At 36.0% G+C, this 24,501-nt stretch overlaps 4 protein-coding genes across 4 annotated transcripts; 3 read left to right on the top strand and 1 right to left on the bottom strand.

Annotated features, from left to right (window-relative positions):
* Window positions 1-14,257: 14,257 nt before the first annotated feature.
* On the bottom strand, window positions 14,258-17,857 carry J4E83_010517 (uncharacterized protein; the record flags this gene model as incomplete). Its single annotated transcript, XM_049337398.1, has 3 exons — window positions 14,258-15,159; window positions 16,347-17,726; window positions 17,773-17,857. 3 exons carry the CDS (start codon window positions 17,855-17,857, stop codon window positions 14,258-14,260), a joined length of 2,367 nt encoding a protein of 788 aa, XP_049183483.1.
* Window positions 17,858-18,509: 652 nt separating this feature from the next.
* J4E83_010516 (uncharacterized protein) lies at window positions 18,510-19,867 on the top strand (the record flags this gene model as incomplete). The annotated part of the gene is made up of 4 exons (XM_049337397.1): window positions 18,510-18,547; window positions 18,596-18,624; window positions 18,822-19,147; window positions 19,235-19,867. The coding sequence occupies 4 exons, from the start codon at window positions 18,510-18,512 to the stop codon at window positions 19,865-19,867; spliced, it is 1,026 nt and encodes a 341-aa protein (XP_049183482.1).
* A 661-nt stretch (window positions 19,868-20,528) lies between these two features.
* J4E83_010515 (uncharacterized protein) lies at window positions 20,529-21,630 on the top strand (the record flags this gene model as incomplete). Its single annotated transcript, XM_049337396.1, has 2 exons — window positions 20,529-21,258; window positions 21,311-21,630. 2 exons carry the CDS (start codon window positions 20,529-20,531, stop codon window positions 21,628-21,630), a joined length of 1,050 nt encoding a protein of 349 aa, XP_049183481.1.
* Window positions 21,631-22,518: 888 nt separating this feature from the next.
* Window positions 22,519-24,402, top strand: SED2 (Tripeptidyl-peptidase sed2; the record flags this gene model as incomplete). The annotated part of the gene is made up of 3 exons (XM_049337395.1): window positions 22,519-22,609; window positions 22,658-23,768; window positions 23,823-24,402. The coding sequence occupies 3 exons, from the start codon at window positions 22,519-22,521 to the stop codon at window positions 24,400-24,402; spliced, it is 1,782 nt and encodes a 593-aa protein (XP_049183480.1).
* Between the last annotated feature and the right edge of the window lie 99 nt (window positions 24,403-24,501).

Raw genomic sequence — 24,501 nt, 5'->3', positions numbered from 1 at the left:
AATTCTAATTACCTAAATCTATTATTTCTAGCTTAATTTTCTCTATAAGTAGTATATAACTAAATAAAGAATACTACTAATATACTATAAAAGGTATTTATCTAAAGTAATATCTAAGTAGTTTATTTTAATAACTATTTAATAAGTAGAGTTTTACTAATAAAGAATAAAGTCTATAATAAATATAGACTTTAGTATCTAAAAAGCTTTATTCTTCTCTAACTTCTATCTAAATAAAGTAGACTTATCTATAAAGTAATAAAAAAAAGTAGCTATCTTAGAGAAATTAGAGATAAAGTTATAGTAAAAATTTATAAACCTAAGAAAACTACGTATATTTATTATAGTTATAGGTGTACACTAATTCTAGACTATCTAGAGCTTATCTAGGTCTAAATATATAGTATATTCTACTTTAATAATATAGCTAAAGTAGTAGACTTTCTTTACTATAAATATACTTTTCTTAAGGTCTAAGTTAAGTTAAGTATTACGTAGTAAGGTAAGAACCTACTTAGCTTTTATAAAGTAGTTAGCTTTACTTTTTTTAGAGTAGATAAGAATATTATTAAAGTATACTATTATAAAATTCTTTAGCGCCTTCTTTAGCGCTCTATTAATATACTATTAAAAGAATAGAAGCGTACTAGTTAGGCTAAAAAAGTAGATAAGCTACTTAAATAAACTAAAATAGGTATAAAATACTATTTTTACTTTATTACTTTTAGCTATATATAGCTTATAGAATATAGTATAGATATTAACTTTAGTAAACTAATAAGCCTCTAAGAGTATATATAGCGTTTTCTTAATTAAGAGTAGTAGATAGTAATTTATAACTATAATCTTATTAAGGCTATAGTAGTTAATATAGAGATACTAACCTCTAGAGGTTTTTTTTATAAAAAGAACTAGTAACTTTATAAAAAAAAAGCTAGCTTAGATCTACTTTTTATTAAGTAGGTTTATAAGCTACGCGTATAGCTTTAATAGCTAATTACGTAATATTAGATATAAAGAGCTTTATAGTATATTCTACTTATATCTATACGCGTTTATAGATAAGTTAATATAATAATTAAAGTAGCTTTAATAGAGAGATAGTCTACTAGCTTTATTCTTATTAAAAAGATTATAAAACTTAGCTAATTTAAGTAGTAATTTACTTAGCTTAGGCTTTATAAAGAGCTAAATACTATTTAATAAAAAGTATAACTATTATAGAGTATAAGTAAGAGTATAGATACTTATAATAAGAATTATACCTTTATACTTAGAAATATACGCTCTATAGTCTACTACTTTAGCTACTTTCTTTATACTAATTATTATAATCTCTAGTTATACTAAAGCTTAATTATACTTATATACTACTATTCTACTAGTTTAACCTATAGTAAGAAAACTTTATAGAATATTAAGTATAACGCTCTTATAGCGTATTTATAGCTTACCTAAAATAATATTATAATATAGGTTTAAAACTATATAAGTAATAAAGTAAGTTAGCTAACTATTAATATTATATTCTACTATAGCTAACTATAAAATAACAAAGTTCTATAAGAGACTTACTACTTAATATAGTAATTATAAAGTTAACTTAAGAAATTAAATACTTACTTTTTTAGCTACTATTTTATTTATTATATAAAAGTACTTATACTTTAAGTTAACTAACGTCTATACTTACTTAGCGCTCTTTAAAAATAAAAATACTAAAAAAAAACTTTTATCTATAGACTAGCTAATATTAACTAAGTAAGTATTAAAGCTTTATATTAGTAACTTCTTTAATAGTGCTACTATAGTTTACCTCTAAGCTAGACTCTTTTTAAAAGTAGCTAGTTTTTTAAATATACTTTCTTTTTATCTAAACTAACTAATTATATAGTAATAAAATATATTATAGCTATATTAGAGTATACTTTTATATAGTAGCCTACGTAACTATATTATATATAAATACCTACTACTTTACACTTATTAAATATATTTATAGAAATCTAGTTTTTCTAGTTAAAGGCTAGACCTCTATAAAAGCTTTTAGATATAGTATTTACTACCTTTAGATTTACTATATAAATATTACTATTATAGTTCTACTTCTAGAGCGCTATAAGTATAAAGTAGAAAAGCTAAAACCTCTAAGTAAACTCTATCTCTACTATCTTAAAGTTTATAGTAATAGCTTTATATATAAAAACTATCTTATTATAGTTAGTATATAATATACTTTAATTTATAAAAACTTTTTTTATATAGTTATTTAAAGTATTATAAAGCTATTCTAGCTTATACTTACTAGTCTAATAAAGCTTATCTACTTATACTAGAGTCTAGCTAAAGGTAATAAAAGAATTTATAAAAGACTATTACTTTTTCTAGCGTAAATAATCTAAGTGTACTAAAGTCTACTTCTTACTATATATATTACTATAGTAAAATAATAAGTACTTAAAAAACTTTAGTAGGTTCTAGTTACTATACTTACTTATTTTAAAATATAAAGTAACTTACTACTAGACTATAAAGAATAGTTTAGTATTAATAAATATAAACTATAACTTTCTATTTCTAAAAAACTTCTAGTCTATTACTAGCTTATATTTAATTATTACTTTCTAAGTTTAGAAGTATACTTTATTACTTCTAAAACGCTTCTTTATCTAAAAAGGCCTACGCTTATCTATATATATATAGATAGAAAAGAAAAAAAAAATAAAAAGTCTATACTAGCGCTAAAACTACTAATAAGCGCTTTTATAGTAGAAGTAGCGCTTTTCTTTTATAGTATATTATTAAAGAAAAGTATAGTAGAGATCTATATACTTAAAGCCTTAATATACTAAATAAAGTATTTATTCTAGACTTAGAGTATCTAGAATAAAGTATAGTTTTCTACGTAGTCTTAAGTTATTTAGTATAGTTAGCTTAGAATTACTTATAGAGTAGCGTTTTTAGCTATTTTTATTTCTTAAGTCTAGCTAGTTTATTTTTAGACTTATATATAGTGCGTAAAAAAAAAGCTTTATAAATATTATAAACTAGCCTTAAAGTTAGAATATACTAAGTATTAATAAAATATTATAAGGCTTAGAACTTAAAAAGCTATATATAGAATCTAGAGGTTTATATAGTAAGTCTAGACCTTACTTATATCTTTTCTATTCTAGCCTAAGTTTAGGTAAAGTCTAAGACTATTATATAAAGAAGGCTTAAAAGTTAATAGAGTATCTAGCCTTTATTCTACTAAATCTATAGTTTTAAAAAATACTAGTAATTTTAATATTTTTATAACTAAAGCTTTATTCTCTAGATTAGTATATACTATTATAAATAACTATAATAATTACTTTAGTAAGCTTCTTCTACTTTTTAGCTCTAAAGAACTCTAGTAGCTTAACTAGCATAGCTCTAATAGTTATATAGTTATCTAAAAGCTTAAATTCTTACTTTATTATAGCTATACTATAATAATTAAGTATAAGAATTATAGTTATATATTATATAGTTATAGATAGTATTATTATAATATTTAAGTTTATTATATATATATTATTTTATTATTATATATATATTATTTTATTATTATATAGCTAGTACTTAAATTTAGTAAATTACGCTATACTATTTTAGATAGTAACTAAGATTTTAAATTATTATATAATAATAATAATAATAATATACTATATATAATAATTCTTATACTTAATTATTATAGTATAGCTTATATAAAGCTTTATCTATCTAATATATATATTAGTAGTAAAGCTTTATATAAAAATCTAGCTATAAAAGCTACGCGTAAGATAATAGCTAAGGTTACTAAACTATAGAGAATTGTTAAAGTTAGAGAGTAGTTATAATTACTTAATTGCAGATATGTAATTGCTTAGCTCTTAGGTATATAGCTAGAGATTTTATTCTAACTTTCTTTTATAGTAGAAAAATTACAATATACTTAATTATCTTTAATTATTAATTATCTCTAGCTCTAATAGTTATAAGCCTAGCTACTTAATTATAGAACTAATTTCTACTACGTATTAAAGCTTACTAGAAGATAAATTAGTTAATCTTATTTCTACTCTACTTTCTCTAAACGTTCTGCAATTAGAACCTCTCTTACGTAATTACTTACTTACTACCTACCTCTTTATATTACTATATTAATTCTACTTTCTAACTCTATAGATATAAGTAATTATAATATAGCTATTATAGCTATAGGTATGCTTCTTAAGAAGTAATCTAACTAGAACACCTAGTTTACGCTTTTTAAGTAACACTATAATAAGAAAAGTATCTAGAAAGAGATTAATTTTAATCTTCTAGATATTAAATATATAGATACTTAGAAACCTAAGTTCTCTAACCTTCTAGTTCTAGAGCCTATAGCTCTAGCTTCTCTTCTTATAAAGCTAACTAAGAATTAAAAGAATAAGTATAATAAAGCTATCTATAAGTATAATACTCTCTTATAAGATTATAATTATAAGACTAAGAATAGTACTACGCTTATAGCCTACTAGAACTATAAGTCTAAGTAGTAGTTAAGAAAGAGTAAGAAGATTAACAATATTAAAAACTAGATTATACGCACTATTACGCTAGATTACCTATTACTTATAACTATAAGTAATAATAGAAAAATAGTCTAGTCTCTTATAAAAACTCTTAAGACTATACTTACTTTTATAAATTAGACTACGTAATATATAGTTTACGTAAAGTATTACGCTTACCTTAAGAAAATCTAGAAAGGTACTACTAAAAAGTAGTTTACTAACTAGTTAATACTCTACTAGAAAGTAAAAATCTTTAAGCTCTTAGAAGTTAAAGAACCTTTTATAATTACTAACTTTCTTACTATAGTTAAGAAGTTTAATTCTAAGTAGACCTACTAGTAGTAATATAATTAATTATTTACTATAGCTCTTAAAAAGAATACGTTAAGCCTAAATAATCTTAGTAAGGTGTTTAGCGTTATTTTCTAGAAGATATTAATTACTACTAGAAAGAGAAAAGCTAATATAATCTTTAATATAGTTATAGATTAACTCTCTACTTCTACTAAGTTAGGTAAGAAGTAGTTAAGCTTACTACCTAAGCCTTACTCTTATAAACCTAACGTAAAGTATAAGTAGAAGCCTATCTTATATTTCTAATTATAGACTATAATTACTAGATCTAGGCTACTAGGTATTCTACTAATAGAACTCTTAGCTTAAGATAAGTAAAAGATCTAGAAGCGCTATTATAAAGAGAAGTAAAGTAGCCTACGTAAAAAGATTAAGTAATCTAGCTAGAAGATAAGCGCTCTAGCTAGTAAGTACTCTAGTAATATAGTTTTAATAATTATTTACTCTAAGAAGCTAATTACTAAGTTTAGGCCTTTTATCTTTAGTATAGGCTTTAAGCCTTACGCACTCTTAGCTAGTATAATTCTTAATAGTAAAGCTATAGTCTACTTAGTTAATAATAAGGCTTTAATTAAGTCTAGTTTCTTTATTAAGACTAATAGAGAAATAGTTAAAGTAGATAGCTAAATTCTTCTAGTAATTAGTATAGGTAATTACGTACTTTATCTTATTCTTAGTACCTCTAAAGAATCTAAAAAGGCTAATCTTACACTTACTAGCGTTAAGATTATCTCTAGTTTCTATACTAATATTATCTTAGAAAAGCTTTTTAAAAATAGTAGTATATAGTATATAGGCTATAATTATATAATTAAGATAGGTACGCTAGAGGCGTCTATTATTCTTATAACTCTTAAGTGTAGATTTAACCTCTTGTTTATTAAATATAACTCTTCTATCTATTCTTCTAATTCTATTATTATAAATACTATTACCTACTTATAAGTTCTATAATTACACACTAGTAACGCTAATCTTTAGCACTAAAGATCTAGCTACCTAAGTAAGTAAGCTCTTAAGGCTCTTATTAAAGCTATCTAGAATATAGAGATTATAGGTATATAATATAGTAAGTATAATAACTACGCTACTATCTATATATTCTAAAGAATTTCTTATTAGCCTTATAAGCTATTACTACGTTCTTTCTTTAGAGTATTAAAAGACTTATTTAACTTCTCTATAAGCTATACGCTTAACAAATAGACTCTAATTATTAAGAAGAATTATTTAGGTAAGCTATATAATTATAACTTAAAGAATAAGACGCTAGACTTTATAATAGAAGTTATTATAAGCTTTATAGTAGTAGTTAAGCGCTGCTATTAGTAGAAGATTATAGAAATCTATTAAAATAATAATACTATAATATTACCTTAGAGAGAGCACTTAAGATATAAGAAATAGGCTAAAGAAAAGAAAATTATAATTATAACGCCTCTACTATATACTTATAAGCCTAATAGCTTAGTAGAGAGAGCTAGCTAAGAGCTTATTACTAAGTTAATTAAGATACACATAAGCGCTAATCTTCTAGCTAGGCTCTAGCTAGTAATTATAAACGCAGTAGCCTAACTCTATAGAATAAGTCTATTATAGCTTTATAGCTATTAATCTCTAGATTAGGTATTATATAAATAGTTTAGAAAGTATTTCTAATATTATTAGCTACCTAAGATTAGGCACTAAACTACTAATCTTTGCCTAGATTAGAGTAGAATCTATACTTATAGCTATTAAGCGTATCTACTTAATAGTAATTGCGTAGCTAGAAAGCACTATTAAGACTTTAAAGTTAAGCCTCGCAGCTATATAGAATATCTTATTAGCTATTAAGCTTCTAATATATATTATATATAGATACTAGTAATTAATTAGGTAATTACAACTTATAATATTACTTTTAATAAGTAGAAGTTCTATTAAGGTAAGCGTAAAGAGAAGCTAACTAGAGATTAAGTAATTAAGTAGATTAAAATACTTAATAATAGTAAGCTTATTAATTCTATAGAGAAGTTTAATATTCTTTCTATTAATTAAATAGTAAGTATAGTAGAGCTATTAACTACTAAGTAAGATCTTAGAGGTAATATAGGCTATAATTAAAGTAATAAGGTTAGCTTATCTATTAAATATAATTAAGGCTCTATTAATTTAATAGAGATAAAATATAAGGCTAGTGTTCTATTAGAAATTTCTAATAATTAGTAGCTTTCTACTAGGCTTACTACCTTAGAACCTACGCCTAAGCGTAAGATTCTAGAGATAGGTAATTAAAGTAATTGTAGAGTTTCTAATAGTTAAAAAGCAGTGTACACGCCTAAGAGAGCTAATCTATTAGAGCCTAGAGGTAGAGAGCCTTCTATATATAGATTAGAAGATCTAACTCTATCTATTAAGCCTATTATAATAGACTCTAGTTCTATAGAAATAGATAAAAGACTAGCTTAACTAGAGTAAGCGCTAAAGAGACTAAGAAGTAGACTATCTAAATTAGTAGCCTTTTTTTAATAATTAACGTAATTATAAAATTAGCTAATAGCTAAATTCTCTAGAACGCGCTATAGTAAAAGAGTTATAGGTAAAGAGCCTAAACGCTCTCTTTCTATAAATGTCTATTAACTATTAAGACGCCTAAAAAGTAAGAGTAAATAGCTTACTTAGTCTAGTAATTAACTAGAAGGTAATAGCGTAGGTAGCGTAAATATAGTAATTATAGGCTTAGTTAATAAGTAAGCCTAGATTAACTTTTATAAGACCTATCTCTCTAGTTTTTAAGAAGACTAGAATAATTAAGCTAGCTATAAGACTATAAACTCTATTATTATAGCTACTACGCTTAGTAAGCATAAGCTAAAAGCTACTTACTAATACTATAATAATCTTTAAAAGCTGCCTAGGTTATAAAAATAACTAATCTAGTACTTAATACGTATACTTTTTAAAGATACTTTTAAGAGAGAGATTAATTAGCTAAGTAAAAAGAGAATCTAGACAGAAATCTATAGGTTAAAAGCCTAAGATTAGCTACTTCTATTAAAATAGATGTAGACTTATAAGTATAATTAGAATAGCTATCTTCTTAAATATAAAGCTTAAATTATAGTTTATAGTAATTTCTAGAAGAAGAACTTAATTAATATAACTTATATAGTAATACTTACTATAAAGTTCTTCTACACTATAATAGTAATTACTACCTAGAGTAATCTAGAGATTAAATAGTTTAATATTATAGAAGCGTTTCTTAATATAAAGATTATAGTAGAGAATCTAGTAATCTATAAGATGCTAGATAGCTTTAGAAAGCTAGAATTATGCGTATAGCTTAACTGCGCGCTCTATAAATTATAAGACTCTTTACTATTATAGTATAAGAAGTTCTTAGAAACGCTAAGAGCTATTAGTATAATAGCTTCTTAAGAAGAGCTCTGCCTTTTCTTTAATTAAGAATATAAAATTCTTATTCTCTTCTACGTTAATAATATTTTATTACTCTATTATAAGAATATAAAGTAATAAGTAATAGCTATATAGGCTAAGATCTCTAGTAAGTATAAGATCTAAGATTAGAGAGATATAGAATAGTTTCTTAGTATTTATATAATTAGAGACTAATATCTAAAGATAATTATACTTATTTATAATACATATATAGATAAGATACTTAAGAAGTTTAAGCTTAGAGATAGATTTTTCTCTCTAACGCCTCTACTGTTAGAAGAGCTAATTAAGAATACTAGAGAAGTAACTAAGCCTAAGATTAAAAGATACTAGAAAATAGTTAGCTTTATACTTTATATAGTAATTATACTCTAACTAGATATAGTATATACTATCTTAAAGCTCTTATACTTTTTTATAAACCTAAGTAATAAGTATAAGAAGGCTATAAAGTAAGTAATTATATATCTCTACTATACTTACTTTAATATAATCTAGTATAGTAACTATAATAGGTCTAATTTAATAATTACTAGAAACGCATTCTTTACTAATAACCTAAAGACTTACTAATTATTTTATAGATATATTACTATATTATATAAAGGCGTAATCTTTTAGAAAGCTATAAGGCAAAGTATAGTTACTACCTTTACTATAGAAGTAGAGCTAATTACTCTTAAGTACACTACTAAGAAAGCTATAGTACTTAGGCACTTTCTTAAGAAGCTAGCGCTTAATCTTAGAGAACTCTAGACTATATAGTGTAATAATTAGTAGATAATTAGGCTAGTTATTAGAAAAAATAAGTGTATTAATACTTAGCTTAGGCATGTTAATATCTAGAATATATAGCTATAGCAGAAATATACTAAAGAATTATTTAAGGTTAAGTATTTAGAGACTATAATTATACTTATAAATAGATTAACTAAATTACTTATCTAATAATAGTTTAAGAAGTTTAAATAGCTACTTAACTTATAAGATTTATAATATTTAATTCTTAAGAAGTAGATAGAGTAGAAAGATCTTTATTTAGGCTACTACTACAAAGATTAATTATATCTAAGCTAGATCTTAGTTACTCTAACTAGCGCTTAGTTATAAAGAAGTAATTACTAATAATTAACGTAAGCATAAAGTAAATAAATTACTAAACTTTTCTACTAGACTAATCTATATAGCTACTAACTTACTAACTACTATAGCGCTAATTTCTCTAATTATAACTTTTATAGTTATTCTTATTAAAGGCTAGCTTACTATTCTAGCTATTCTTAAAGTTCTTAACCTAAGCTTATAAATAAGTAGTCTTAGTAGCTTAAGTTCTTATGCAAATCTTAAGCTATATCTAATTATACTTAGCACGCAGTAGCGCTTCTACGTACTTAGCCTTAGCTAGCTAACGCTAAGTATAGTAATAGAATCTATTACTTATAATACTAGATATAGAGCTATTAAACCTATAACTACGTAGCTAAGAATTATAATACTAAGAATAATTATTACGCAGCTAAGACTAATAATTACGCTACTAAGACTAGTAGTTATACTACTAAAACTAATAATAACTATACTAATTCTACTACTAATTCTATAGTAGCTAATTTCTAAATTAAGAAGTCTATAGCTAGAAAGTTAGTAGTAGTAGCTACTAGAATAAGCTCTAATAATAATAGCCTAAGTATTATAGTATTAGATTAAAGGCTATAAGTAGATAACTCTAAGTAGAAATTATAGATAGAGGTATCTAACTACTACTTATATTAATCTCTCTTATTCTCTTACTTAGTATTATAGACTTACTATAAGTACTATGTTAATTAGAGTCTTAAGAAGTTATAGATAGAGTACTCTTTAAGCTCTTCTTACCTAAGAACTTAGAAGTTCTACCTAATAATTTAGCTAGAGTCTTAGAACTACTTTTAGCTTCTTCTTTCTACTTCTTATAAGTGTAGAGATCTTAGTAGAGCTACTTATAATGCTTAATAGTGTTCTTAGAGCTCTAGCGCTATTATTAAGTTAGTAAAAGATTAAAAGAACTAAAAAGAAGAGAATTATAAACTTACTTTAGAACTATAGTAATCTACTAAGCTTATAAAGTAATTATATAAATCTTAATTAGTAGTATAGTAGTTATAAGAGTTGTAGAATAAATAATACGTAACCTAATAAAGTTACTTAAAATAATTAGCCTTCTAAATATTATTAAGAAGCTACTAATAAATATAACGCTTATACTTAGAAACTTAAGAAGCGTTATAGTTAGGTAATACACTAACTTACTTACGCTAACAACTAGTGTATATTAGATATAGATAATCTAAAAAAGTCTTAGTTATAGAAGCCTTACTCTTAGACTTCTTATAAGAGTAACTATAACTATAACTATTACTTAAGAACGCTTACTTCTTTTAATCTTAAGCGCCTTAGTTCTTAACGTAGTTAGATTACTAAAGGCTTAAATTCTAAGTCTAGAAAGTATTATTAGTAATAAAGATGCTACTCTTAGAAATAGGCTTAATAGTTTCTTAGACGTTCTAGTTATTAAAGTTATTAAACTAAGAGGCTTTATAACCTAAGTAGGCACGCTTAGCGTATAACTCTAATTACTTATAACTTTTATAAAGGTTATTATTACTAAAACTACTAGTTGCCTTAAAGCTCTAATCTAGTTAATTATTAGAATTTATAAAGCTCTAAGATAGTTAAGTATTAGAAGCCTAATTACTTTATGTAAAGCTACTAGAGAATAGGCTATTAGCTACTATTATTCTAGAAAGAGAAGATAGAATTTAAGTAGCAGCGTCTTTAAGTTAAGCGTAGTAGAGAGGTTAAGCGCTTAACTATAAAGCGCTATTAAGTAGAGCGCTATTACGCTAAGTAATATTACGCTAAGTACTAGCTCGCGTATTATAATTACTACTACTAGAGGTATTATAATTAGAGCGTAGAACACTATTATAGTAGAAGCTAGAGCGCTAGCGCTTATAGCTAGAGTTAGAGTTAGAAGTTAGATTATTAGACTAAATTATAATAGTTAGCTATTAATTTAGGTATAAGAGTAAGAACTTACTATAGTAATAGAGAGAATAGAGAAGTAAGTAGAGTAAAGAAGTAAGTAGAGTAGTATATTAAGTAGAGTAGAGAATTAAATATAAAACTTAAGAGCGCTAAGGCTTAAGAGCTAAGAATCTTAAGTAGAAGAGTTAATTAGATAAGTAGCTTATTAGCTTATTAGCTTAAGCATCTTAATAATATAGAAGTAGATAATTATAGTAGAAAAGAGAAGAATTAGAAAACTTATTATTATAAAGTCTCTAATTCTAGCCTAAGCGCGTATCTACGTAGAAAGCTAGCGCAGCTTATTAAGCTCTTAATTACGCTATAAACTTTACTTAGAAGAGACTAGAAGCCTAGATCTTACTATTAGAATTGTCTCTTACTAGTTAGATATCTAGATTTCTATAGCTATTAGCTAGATTCTAAGCTATTATAAGGTAATTTCTAAACTAATAGAGTTAATTTTTAGGCTATTAGGCCTTGTTTAAATAAGTAAAAGCTTACTACTATTAGTATTAAGTATAATTAAACGCTTAGTTAGGCTGTAACCTACTACTACGCTCTAGATTCTTAAGTCTAGACTCTACTAGAGTATACTAATTATAGTAGATTTAATAGAATTAGTTTTAGTAGAGTAGATTAATACTCTTACTACTCTAGAGAGTATATTAAAGTTAGAGAGTAGTTATAATTACTTAATTACAGACACGTAATTACTTAGCTCTTAGGTATATAGCTAGAGATTTTATTTTAACTTTCTTTTGTAGTAAAAAAATTATAATATACTTAATTATCTCTAATTGTTAATTGTCTCTAGCTCTAACAAGAATTAATAAAAATAGCTAACTTAGAAAGCTATACTACTATAAGCTTAGTAGTAAGTTATTATATTATTTTTATTATATTTCTTAGCTAATAGTATATAGCTATTATTATATATAAGATTAAGTACTACTAAAAAAGTACTAAACTACTTTTATATAAAAACTTCTTTTATTACTTTATTTATAAAATTACTTAGCCTATTAAAAAAAGTCTATACTTTTAGAAAATAGCTTTATAAGCTATATAAGAGACTACTAAGACTTTTCTAGTTAGCTTCTTTAATAGTATATATTTCTATTCTTTTTTTATTACTACTTTTATACTAATTATAATAAATAGTAATTAGCTTACTATTTATACTAAAAAAATTATAATTTAAGTAAAGAATATATAGCTTACTAAAACTTAGTATAAAAAGTACTAGATTATAAAAGCTATATTCTAGTATATTAGCTTTATATATTAGCTTTTATATATTATATAAACTATAGCTATAGACTCTAAATAGTATTTTTTTTACTACTATTAATATATACTATAATAAATAACTATAATATCTTTTATAAATAGGCTATTTATATAAATAGCTAGTTTTATAATTATTTTATAATATTTCTAATAGTTATATAATAACTTAACCTTAACTTAACCTATTTTAAGATAGCTCTAACTATACTTATCTATACTATATTTTTTTTAGATTAGATTAAGATTAGATTAGAGCTATTACTAATATAATCTAAGCTTAACTAGATCTATACCTATTTACTAGTATACTAACTACTTTAACTATCTTAAACTAGTTATATACTAAACTTAGTAAGTAGTATATTTACTAAGCTTACTTTTTACTACTATACTTTTTTTAAAAACTTTTTTTTTAAAAATTATTAGCTACTACTTAGTAGTAAGCTAAAAAAGTAGTACTTTAATTATAGCTACTTTTTATATATAAAAATAAAAATAACTTAGTACTATAATATTAGAAACTTTACTTTAAAGTATAAACTAATTATATACTATTATTAAGCTACTTAAATATATATAAAATTATTTTAGCTACTTTTATATTTTAATAAAGTAGCTATACTACTATTATTTTTAGTTCTTTAAGTATTACTTTAAAAAAAGTAAGTAAGTAGTAAAAAATTTTATACTATAGTAAAAAATTAAAATATAAATATAAAAATAATACTATAAAAGTATTAAAAAAGTTAAAAAGTTAATAAATAATAGGCTAAGCATTTATTATTATAATAATTTAGTTATTTATTATTATAATAAAAAGTTTAAAAAAAAGTAGTAAATATATATTTTATAAACTTACTAATTAAGCTTTAACTTTAGTTCTATATAAGCTATTATAAAACTTATTATACTAACTTATTATAACTACTTATTATATATTTATTATAAAGTTATTTTTAGCTACTATAAGTATATATAAAGATAACTACTTTAAATAAATAGCTTAGTAAACTACTATTACTAAATATTTTTTTTTTAATATATATAACTAAAGTATATAAAAAGACCTCTTAGGCTTAAGCGCGAAAGATAGTAGAGAATAGCAGGATAGCAGGCAGGGGTGAAAGCTGGGGCCAGATTTCGCTTGGCGAACCCACTTTGGTCGCGCTAGCCATATCTGATGACGCGCATCCAACACGCGTGTCGGACTCGAACATTGCGTCCATCTCATCCCATCTCTTCTTTCCTGAGTGACTATCGCATCATTCTGCGCGGTACGACCCTTTCCACGTCTTTTTTGCCCCCAGGCGAAGGCGTCTGTTTCAGCGAGAGCTGACCACGCTTTAGCTACGCGTTCCAGTTTACTCCCACACGGTAGGCAAGACGCGTTCATGGACGCGCCTCGAGTCATTGATGCTGTATGACCCAGCACGTCGAACACAGTCCCGACATCAAATATTGAGAACGTGATTGACCCACGCGTCTCAAGACTAAATCATCACGTATAGATGCTATCACATTATCTTCCGCTACATTACATTACACGCCCGCTCATGCATCATCTGCAAATACTTCTCCTTAAACTGTCTCTGCAACACCACCCTCTGCTTCTCCAGCTCTGCGGCATGATCCGCCTGAGCTCGTAGCATATTCTCCCTAGCCGACACCTCGCTCTCTTCAAACCGCTTCTTAGTATCCTCTATCAGCTGCGCCGCACTAACCTGTAAATTCTGCATTTCCTGCTGTTGCTTCGCGAGATTGTCTTGGTATTGCTTTTTATCTGCTTCCAAAATCTCGCGGTCCTCTTTGTTGCTTTGGGCGTGTGCTTCCCTGAGCTCTTGTTCCAGCTCTTTTAGCTTCCTCTCGTAGTGTTTGATGAGCCCCTCTACACTTGATGCTAGGGCGCCTCCAGCGCCTGTGTCGACTAGTTCGAGATTCTGGTCCACCATCTCGTGTTGTATGTCGAGTGTTACGGGCTTCTTTCGCTTCATCAGGTATTTGATGATTTCGAGCGCTGACGACTTTCCTTTGTCGTGACGCATTACGCAGCTCCCGTAGTCTATCATCCGTTTCCAGTATTGTGGTTGTTCTTGTAATTCTCTCTCGCGTTCGATTGCAGCATTGGGTGAGGCCATGTCCCACATTGTCGTCGCTAATACCACGCTTGACAACGGGCCGTCACCACACAGCTTTTGGAACATTTTGATGTTCTTAACTCCGCTATTGCCTACTCGGACATCTGAGATCCGTTGAAGGAAGATGATGCCAGCCAGTTGCAACTTTTCCGTGTGCGCCTTGTTCAGCCAGAGCGCGACTTCACGCAGGATTTCGGAGTCGGACCGATAGGTGTCGTCAAAACCTGGGGTATCGACGAGATAGACCTTCGTGCCGTCCTCAAACGTACATGGTACGACTTGGACGGAGACTGTGCCTATGATTACTTAGTCCTTGATAGATAGGAAGTGAGCAGTGACTCTCACATGAGTCCAGTCCATGCCCGACCTCGAGTTTGCGATCAGAGAAGAGATTGACGAAAGTTGTTTTCCCGCAGCCAGTGATGCCCATCACTGCAATGATTACATCGTCGGGCCTTCGTAATAAAGTCAGTATATTGTCGTCAGCAGGTTGATAGGCTCGTACGTCAATTCTGGCAGAGGAGGTACCTCGCGATGAGGGCTATCCACTCTGTTCGTCATACTTCTCGTTGATTCTTCGCAATTACGGATGGAGGGCAAAAGATTTGTCGTGTTCCAGCTATTCAAGCCGAGCGATCAAAGCTTCTCATTCATGGGGTGGATGCTGCAGCATAGCCGACAAGGCGACAAGGCAACTGCTTTCTAAGAGAGCATCCTGGAAGGGAACTACAGGTTCATGCATAGCCTCACATGACGCTAGGAGCAGTCTTGCGCCTCGATGTACGGCGTTGCTTTCGTATGCAAGCCCCCAGCTTAGTGATGTATTGACAGCGCACCACGGCGGCTAATAGGCTAACTGCCGACGAACCAACGTCGTGCCTGCCCCTCCATTGTAGAATACCCATATTGCGGTTATCGCGCAGTCGTCCCTTGCGGTTCACCGGAGAGTTCTCAGCTCCGTCAAGCCCCCAAGTTTTGACTTCGGCGCATCTCGTCGCGGGGCAGTGCATGCAGCCCAAGTGTCATGACACAGCTGGTTTTACTGAAGGTCTCTGCAGCCACGCGCTGAGCTCGTGTGGACTGTGCCACACTAGATAGTATCTGGAGATAAGAAGATCTGAATGTCTGAAAGTTCACGCGGATGCAGCTATGGGGACCCTACGTCATTGCAAGCCTAGCGATGGCTATACGATACATTCCTCATGACTAAGCTTGCCATGGAATGGAAGTATACTCGCCGTAGACTGATGGATACATGAGAAAAGTTAATCGGAGTTAGATTCAACCTGTCTCCTCTATCAACGGTAATTGGAATCGCTGGTTGAGCCAGTGTTATGTGAAGGGGCTCTGAGAACATGCTGGCCGTATGGCGGCCCAGCAGAATGTGGAATCCTTCGCATCAGAGGCTGAGGCTGTGGTGGTGGGACGCGCACCATCCCAGTAGGATCGCTGGACACATCGTGAGGCAAGACGTGATAGCAACTGTTATGTGCGTACGGGGCCACAGGTGTATACGAATGAGTGTGATACGGCGTATACATTGGAGACGCCGAGTCCTCCACATCGCTCTCATACTCGTTTTCTGATACATCGAGGGAGCCAGGCTCGTCGGTCTGTTGATCCTGGAGGTATTGCGAAGAAGTGGAGGACTGTTTTGGGTGATCATCCGAGGATGTGCGCTTGATGTTCGGTCTACCGCTCTGACGACCCTTTGACCGGCTCCGCTTCCAGGCTTTTGAACCAGGCTTCTTAGAGCCCTTTGGATCTATGGGCATGGATTCGGCTCGACGTGGTGGTGGTACAATATCTCCAGCGGGTCTTCCAGCTAAGAACTCTCGCATCCACGTGATGACCTCTTTTGGTCGCCTTTCCTTTGTTTTCTCTCGCACAACTTGATCTCGTTCTTTGGCTTCTGCTATCTCCTGCCTGGCGGCGTCGATTCGTTCGATGCCTTCACGTTGTGCCAGGAGTCCTTCTACACGCTGCTCTTCTATCACTCTTTTCAGCCCTTGAACCTCATACTCAAGCTCGAAGATGCGCGCGGAGTTGTTCTCATGCAAGGTATCCTCCGCCTGATCGTTGCGACCTATGCTACACGATGCCACCTGCTCATTTCGCATGTCTTCGAGTGTGACGGAAAGACTCTTTTGATCAGTTACGATGTTGTCGACCAGGCGAGTGAAGTCTTCAGCTTGCTCGAAGAACTCGCTTCTTAGGTCCTCATCATCTTCAGCCTCCTCTGCACATTCCTCTAGCTCTCGCTTTTGCGTCTCGTACTTCTCGCGTGCATTGGCCAGTTCACCGTCGATATATCTTCCCGCTGTCGTGTCTTCGAGTTTCGTTGCTACGTTTCGTCCCATCTCGCGCTGCAATTGCAGAGTGATTATTCTCCGTCTCTCTGCCAATAGTTCGACGATCCGGATGCCGCTATAGGTATCGCCTTGGTATCGCTCCATTCTAGCTTCATTTCGCATCATATTTCCAAAGAACTCGGGTCTTTCCCCCATCATCTTTTCACGCATCGTTGCGGCATCATGCGCTTCCTTCGTCTTCAGCGAGTTCCACATCGTTGTGACAATCACAACGTCCTGAAAGTGTCGCTCGCCGCAGATCTTCTCAAAAATCCGGAGGCTCTTGAGTGAAGATCCCGACATTCTCATGTCTGTTATTCGCTGCACATAGATCATGCCTCCGATTGGAATGCTACGCCCATAGCCATCGCAGTAGGTACAGATGAATGAAGCAATCTTTCGGAACACTGCTGCGTATTCCAAATGAGTGTCGTCAAAGCCTGGCGTGTCGATGAGATATACTGTTTGGCCGTTCTTTCGCTGCAATGTCTGGAACACGACATCAGTGGTACCTTAAACTGATTAGGTAGATGTTCCGAGTAGTCAAGACAAACATACATGACTTTAGCGAATGCCCGATGTCTGCGCTCTTCTGTGTGACTTGGGCAATGAATGTGCTTTTTCCAGCGCCAGTGAGGCCCATGACAAGAATGCCAATCGGTCTGGCGACAGATCAGATAACGAAACCGTACGGACGTTCAATTCATACCGAGAAGACGGCGCATTCTGGTTGAACCGCGTAACTGTAAGAGCTGTAGGAGGAGATGTGTTGGATGAACTTCCATGTGAGCGGATCGGCTCCAGCGCATCGTGACTTCCCCTTCTGGCCGGCGAGATGTTGAAAGTGCTCATACTGCGCACATTACACTGATACGGTTTTCGTGATAGGAGGTCGCGTTACAATGAGGCAATGCGATGACAGCAGACGCAAGCGCATACAAAGCTGCCAAGAAGGGCAGGCTACAGTGCTGCACTCCAGATGGGATGCTGACCTTAGCTGGCGCTATTATGCGGCCTGCAGGCGAAATCGCGCACGGACCGTAACTAGGCGCAGAGGCGTACTTGAGGACTGCCTGCAGCACAGCGATTGCGGTAGATTTGACGTGTGCGTTGCTGATTGGTGGTTTCCATGCGGTGGGAAGGTGGGCTGTACAACCTTGCCGCAGGATTGCCTTTAGCCGCACCGAGAGCTGCTGCGGAGTAACCAAGCTATCGTAACGTGAACACAGGATGATATCCAGAGCCAACTGTACACACTGATTTGCGACTTGGTATAGTCACCGATCGTTTTCACAATGGAGACTGTGAACCTTGAAGGCTCGAAACCAGTTGAGTAAGTAAATCTTAATTCTACTGACGCAGAACTGACTGGGCCTGGCAGCCCCGATGACCTTTTCATCGCAGTCATGGGTATGACTGGTGCTGGCAAATCCACCTTCATCGAGCATTGTACCAATTCTTTAGAACGTCTTTCCGGGCATGGACTCTCATCATGTAGGCTTCTCGGTGGCCCTGAAGTCTAACCGGTCGTTGATTACAACAAACAGGTACGAGCCAGGTATCGATACACACCACTAGCGTGCTTGGGAAGACTGTGCATCTGATAGACACGCCCGGCTTCAACGATAGTCGGCGACCCGATGGAGAAACGTTGCAGGAACTGGCATACTGGTTAGCAGCCGCTTACGAAAGAAAGATCAAACTCAGCGGAATCGTTTACCTCCATCGCATCACAGACAATCGCTTCCAAGGCTCTGCGGTGCGTGCGCTGAGTGCCTTCAAGAGCATGTGCGGAGAAGAAGCATTCTGTGGAGTAGTCGTGGCAACTACCATGTGGGATAGAGCTACCAAAGACGAGCTCGTTAAAGCCGAACTGCGACACGAAGAACTCCGCGAGAAGATCCAGGATGTTATACAGCACGGTGGTAATCTAGTCAGACTTTCAGCTGTAGAGATAGATGCAAGAAGAATACTCCAACACATCGTGGGAAAAAGCAGAAGGCTAACGTTGGCGTTCCAGCGAGAGTTGGTGGATGAGAATCGGCTCATCCATGAGACAAGGGCCGGTCAAGTCTTGTTTGAGGATTTGACAGATGCATTCAAGACACTACAAGCCAAAGTAGACGATGCGCGCTGCAGATTAGCGAAGATGGCTCGTTGTTCCCGAAGAGACGAGTTGCACGAGCTCGAGGATGCGATTACCGAGATGGCCGGAGATATGCGGTCCGTGGACGAAGACATTGAGCGTACAAAAGTGGACCTCAGCGACATCCGTTCGGTGTGGGATAGGAATCTTGCACGAGACGATGGAACTATTATGGCGAGCGCGCAACGTATCGAGCGGCAGTTGGAGCACGAGCGCATCCAACAAGAAGTTAGAAGTGTTGCCCAAACAGCTTCCACCGACGGCGGCTACGAAACCTCAAGTGTAGGATTATCTTCGGCAAATACACTGCAAACCTCGCAAACCTACATGTCGCTCAGGTTAGAAGAGCTGGAGAAAGAACGAGACGCGCTTACGTATCAAATGGGCCAAAGACTGAATAGACGATACACGGCGGCGCATGGACGAGGGGCGACGAGAATAGGAGCCATAGGCGCTGGTCTAGCTGTAGCCCAGCTCGTCGTAGCAATGGCGTGCACGGTAATGTGAACAGCATGGGGATTGTCAAGGAAGAAAGGAGCAAGCCGGGCTGCTCACACAGCGGCGAAATCCGGGCCGCGCTTCACGCTAGTGCTGTTCTGGATATGACCCCACTTCCAAGGTTAGTTGCATCGTGCTTCAAGCTCCAAAACACCGCGCGGCCTCCAACACCAGCCTCATTGATTCGAGCATCGCGTTGCTTTTTGAGACTGATTACGCGATACTACGCGCAGTACGATACGATGACAGAAGCGAGTTCTCTCAGTGGCGTCTGTCTCATTATGCGGTTCACGCCTCTCCTCACGCGCCGTGATCCTTCCCCACGCGATCAGCATGCTACACCTCTATCTTGCGAAGGCGCGCGTTCTACCTTGCGTTATCGCGATCACTCGTAGAGCAAGATCGGCATTGATGAAAGCGACAATGCTTGCTCGATGTGTGAAGAAGCGTCTCGGTGGGCAGTAGGTGCCCAGCACTACTACATTTTCCATTCACCCGTTACTAACCACTTACAATTGTCCGTGCATGTTTGTTTCATCGAAAGAAGAGGAAAAACACTAGGCGACCTCACTAATCGTATGTACAATGGCTTACAGGTTCATACGACCGGATCTTCTTACTTAACATCGAATCACAACCACTCACCCTAAATCACCCACAACATCCGAGTATGGCTCCAATTATACATGAGATCGACCCAGACGCGGATACAGTAATAATTCTACGATCACCGGGTGATGGTGAATATTTCGCTTGGTGGGATGATTCACCGTTCGACAACCTTGACATACTTGATCAACTCCCTTTCAGCATGACAGAGTGGGACACAAAGATGACGATTTCGGACGATATCGAAGTCCATCAACCGCCTGCAAGGATTTTCAGCATGATGAGATCGGATTGGGTAATTCCTAGCGTTCCCGAGGGATCTATACTTTACCTTGTCTCCTCACGCCATCTCAAGCTGGCATCACCGGTCTTCAAAGCCGCGCTTTCACATGGTATCTGGAGTGAGGGATGCAAGAAGGCAGACGGTCGTTACCATATCACAGCAGACGATTGGGAGGAGGAAGCATTCCTCCTCTTCATGAACATGCTACACCTGCGCAGCCCTCAGATCCCGAAGTCCGTAAGCCTCGAACTGATGGCGAAGATTGGAATCCTCGTCGACTATTACAACTGCGCCAGTGCGGTAGAATTCTTCACTGCGGTCTGGATGAACAAGATATATGGTGACAAAATGAAGGGCGAATACTGCCGCGAGTCGATACTACTGCTTTGGGTTTTCTATCTCTTCGGGAGCAAAGATTGTTTCGCTCTCCTTGTTGAGATAGTGACTATATACTGCAACGAGAGCAAACTACGCACCTTGGGACTTCCGATACCCCAATCTTTGTCAGGTAAGTTAGCGATATAATTCTGAGGCACATATAGCATTCTAACTCACGATAGATGAGATCGAACATCGGCGACATGAGCTTATCAACAAGAAGCTGTCATATCTGCATTATAAGCTGACAATGAACCCCAAGCCGAATGAACATATGCCAGATAGATTGCGAGAGACACTGAGGCGAACTATCGGTGGGCAAAGACGTTCGAGCGGATATCCCTACCTTGAGGTCACTGTGGTAGCACTCACCAGGGTTCTTCTTGACTACTCTCAGGAGCAAGTGGAGGCTATACTCGAACTCGAAGCCACTCGTATCGAGTGGTACCGCGCAAACGGCTTCGAGCTCTGCTGGAACAATGCCGAGCTGAGCTATGAGTAGAGGACACTGAGAATCAGGTACGAGGATGCTACGCGTCTCGCGGAGCTAGGGCACAAAGCTATCTTTTACACTTGTGGCTTATCGGCAGCATACACATCGGTACAATCTGCTGGAGGTTTTCGACTTGCAAGTCTCGAGAAGTAACGATAGAGTCAATGGAAGGCTACGACGGATGTCTTGATGTATGTCCCAGGGAGTTCGGTCCTCATAGGCGGGCCGTTCGCAAGATTAGTCTGGTGTTTATCCGCCCGATATTTGTGACGATCTCAGTTACGGTTCTTTCCAGGATGCTGGTGGCGGCGAAGATCATAAAAACCCAGATTGCTCGCAATTACCAAACGATCCAGGGAGATCTCGAATGCAGATGACATGCTCTAGAGACCAATACTACGTTGTTACCGGAAGGTGCTCGTATGTGCCTTGCATGAACTGTGGCCGAGGCAGTGGTCCGGTTATAACGCCAACCCAAGTGGGCGGCCCTAGCCCGGTGCTAACGAGCGCGCACAGAACAAGATCCACACGTCACAACCTGTCACAACCACTCAGGTGGGGTCATCGGTCATGTTATCGCAACGCCACGGCCAAAACAAGAAGGAGGTTATCCGGCACACAAGCCTTGTCAAGACCCCCAGTCCGAGGCTTGTCTTCCTTAGCCCCTTGCTTGGGTACTGTCGGTTCCATTCAACGCATCGCGTATGCGCACCACGACATGAGCGACAATCGCAATCTAAACTCCATGGGGTAGGTCGGTAATAACACGACTATCATGCAGGGACTGAGGTCGACCGTGGGTGCGGTATAAAACTACAATGCAGTCCGCTGTTCGTTGTCTCTTCATCCGCATTCGCTTCGGACTACCTTCGCTCAAGGAAACCGGTTGTGGCAAAGATGGCTCCTGTGCTTTCATTCATCGTTGGCTCGCTGTTGGCTGTAAGGGCTTTCGCCGAGCCGTTTGAGAAGCTCTTCGAAGTTCCAGAGGGTTGGTCGCATGCTGTCACAAGTTTGGATCTGTGCTAACGATCAACAGGATGGAAGCTTCAAGGCCCAGCATCTGATGCACACACGCTCAAGCTCCAGATTGCGCTCACGCAAGGCGATACCGCGGGCTTTGAGCAGACTGTCATGGACGTCTCCACACCCTCAAACCCCAAGTACGGCCAGCACTACGAGTCGCACGAGGAGATGAAGCGCATGCTTATGCCCAGCGAGGAGACTGTTTCTTCCGTCTCTTCGTGGCTCAAGTCTGCCGGTATCGAGAAGTTCGAGACCGATGCCGACTGGGTGACCTTCAGGACCACCGTCGGTGTTGCCAACGAGCTCCTCGGAACCAAGTTCTCTTGGTTCGTTAGCGAGGAGAGCACACCCCGCAAGGTTCTCCGCACCCTTGAGTACTCTGTCCCTGACGAGATTGCCGACCACATCAACCTCGTTCAGCCGACTACTCGCTTCGCTGCCATCCGCGCGAACCATGAGACTGAGCGTGAGATCTTTGGTATCCAGCTCGCTTCTTCCCCCAACATCACTGTCAACTGTGATGCTTCCATCACTCCCCAGTGCCTGAAGCAGCTCTACAAGATCGACTACACTCCCGACCCCAAGAGTGGCAGCAAGGCAGCTTTCGCTTCCTACCTCGAGGAGTACGCTCGCTACAGCGACCTCGCCCTCTTCGAGAAGAACATCCTTCCCGAGGCCGTTGGCCAGAACTTCTCCGTCGTCCAGTTCAACGGTGGTCTGAACGACCAGAACTCCAGCGACGACAGTGGCGAGGCCAACTTGGACTTGCAGTACATGCTCGGTCTTGCCCAGCCCCTGCCCGTCACCGAGTACAGCACCGGCGGCCGTGGCCCCTGGGTCGCTGATCTCGACCAGCCCGATGAGGCCGACAGCGCCAACGAGCCCTACCTCGAGTTCCTCCAGAGCGTGCTCAAGCTCAAGCAGAAGGACCTTCCCCAGGTCATCTCTACCTCCTACGGCGAGAACGAGCAGAGTGTGCCCAAGTCTTACGCTCTCAGCGTCTGCAACCTCTTCGCCCAGCTCGGTAGCCGTGGTGTCTCCGTTATCTTCTCCTCCGGCGACTCTGGTACCGGCTCTGCCTGCCTTTCCAACGATGGCAAGAACACGACCAAGTTCCAGCCTCAGTACGTAATTGCCTGTAAGGACTGTATGTGAGACAAACACTGACTTCTCTCTAGATACCCCGCTGCCTGCCCCTTCGTCACCTCTGTCGGCTCCACTCGCTACCTCAACGAGACTGCTACTTTCTTCTCCTCCGGTGGTTTCTCCGACTACTGGAAGCGTCCCTCGTACCAGGACGATGCTGTGAAGGCATACTTCCACCAGCTCGGCCAGAAGAACAAGCCCTACTTCAACCGCCACGGACGTGGATTCCCCGACGTCAGCGCTCAGGGCTTTGGCTACCGCGTCTACGACAAGGGTTCTCTCAAGGGCTACCAAGGAACTTCCTGCTCCGCCCCCGCATTCGGTGGCATCGTCGCTCTTCTCAACGACGCCCGCCTGCGAGCCAAGAAGCCCGCTCTTGGTTTCTTGAACCCCCTGCTGTACTCCAACCCCGATGCGCTTAACGACATCGTTCTCGGTGGTAGCACTGGATGCGATGGTCATGCCCGCTTCAACGGCAAGCCCAACGGTAGCCCGGTTATCCCGTATGCTAGCTGGAACGCTACTGCGGGATGGGACCCGGTTTCTGGTCTCGGCACACCCAACTTCCCTAAGCTGCTTAAGGCTGCTATGCCGGCTAGGTATAAGGCTTAGATGAGCGGATGGAGAATCTGAAAGCAGTTTCTATAAATATAGACTAGGATAAACTACAATTGAAGTATTGAGAAACAACGACATGGACTAATCGTGAAA

The sequence above is a fragment of the Alternaria metachromatica genome (assembly GCF_023757995.1).
Source record: "Alternaria metachromatica strain BMP 0045 chromosome Unknown scaffold_46, whole genome shotgun sequence".
Lineage (NCBI taxonomy): Eukaryota > Fungi > Ascomycota > Dothideomycetes > Pleosporales > Pleosporaceae > Alternaria > Alternaria metachromatica.
The sequence above is the reverse complement of the archived record's forward strand: the minus strand, read 5'-3'. Positions and strand labels throughout refer to the sequence as shown.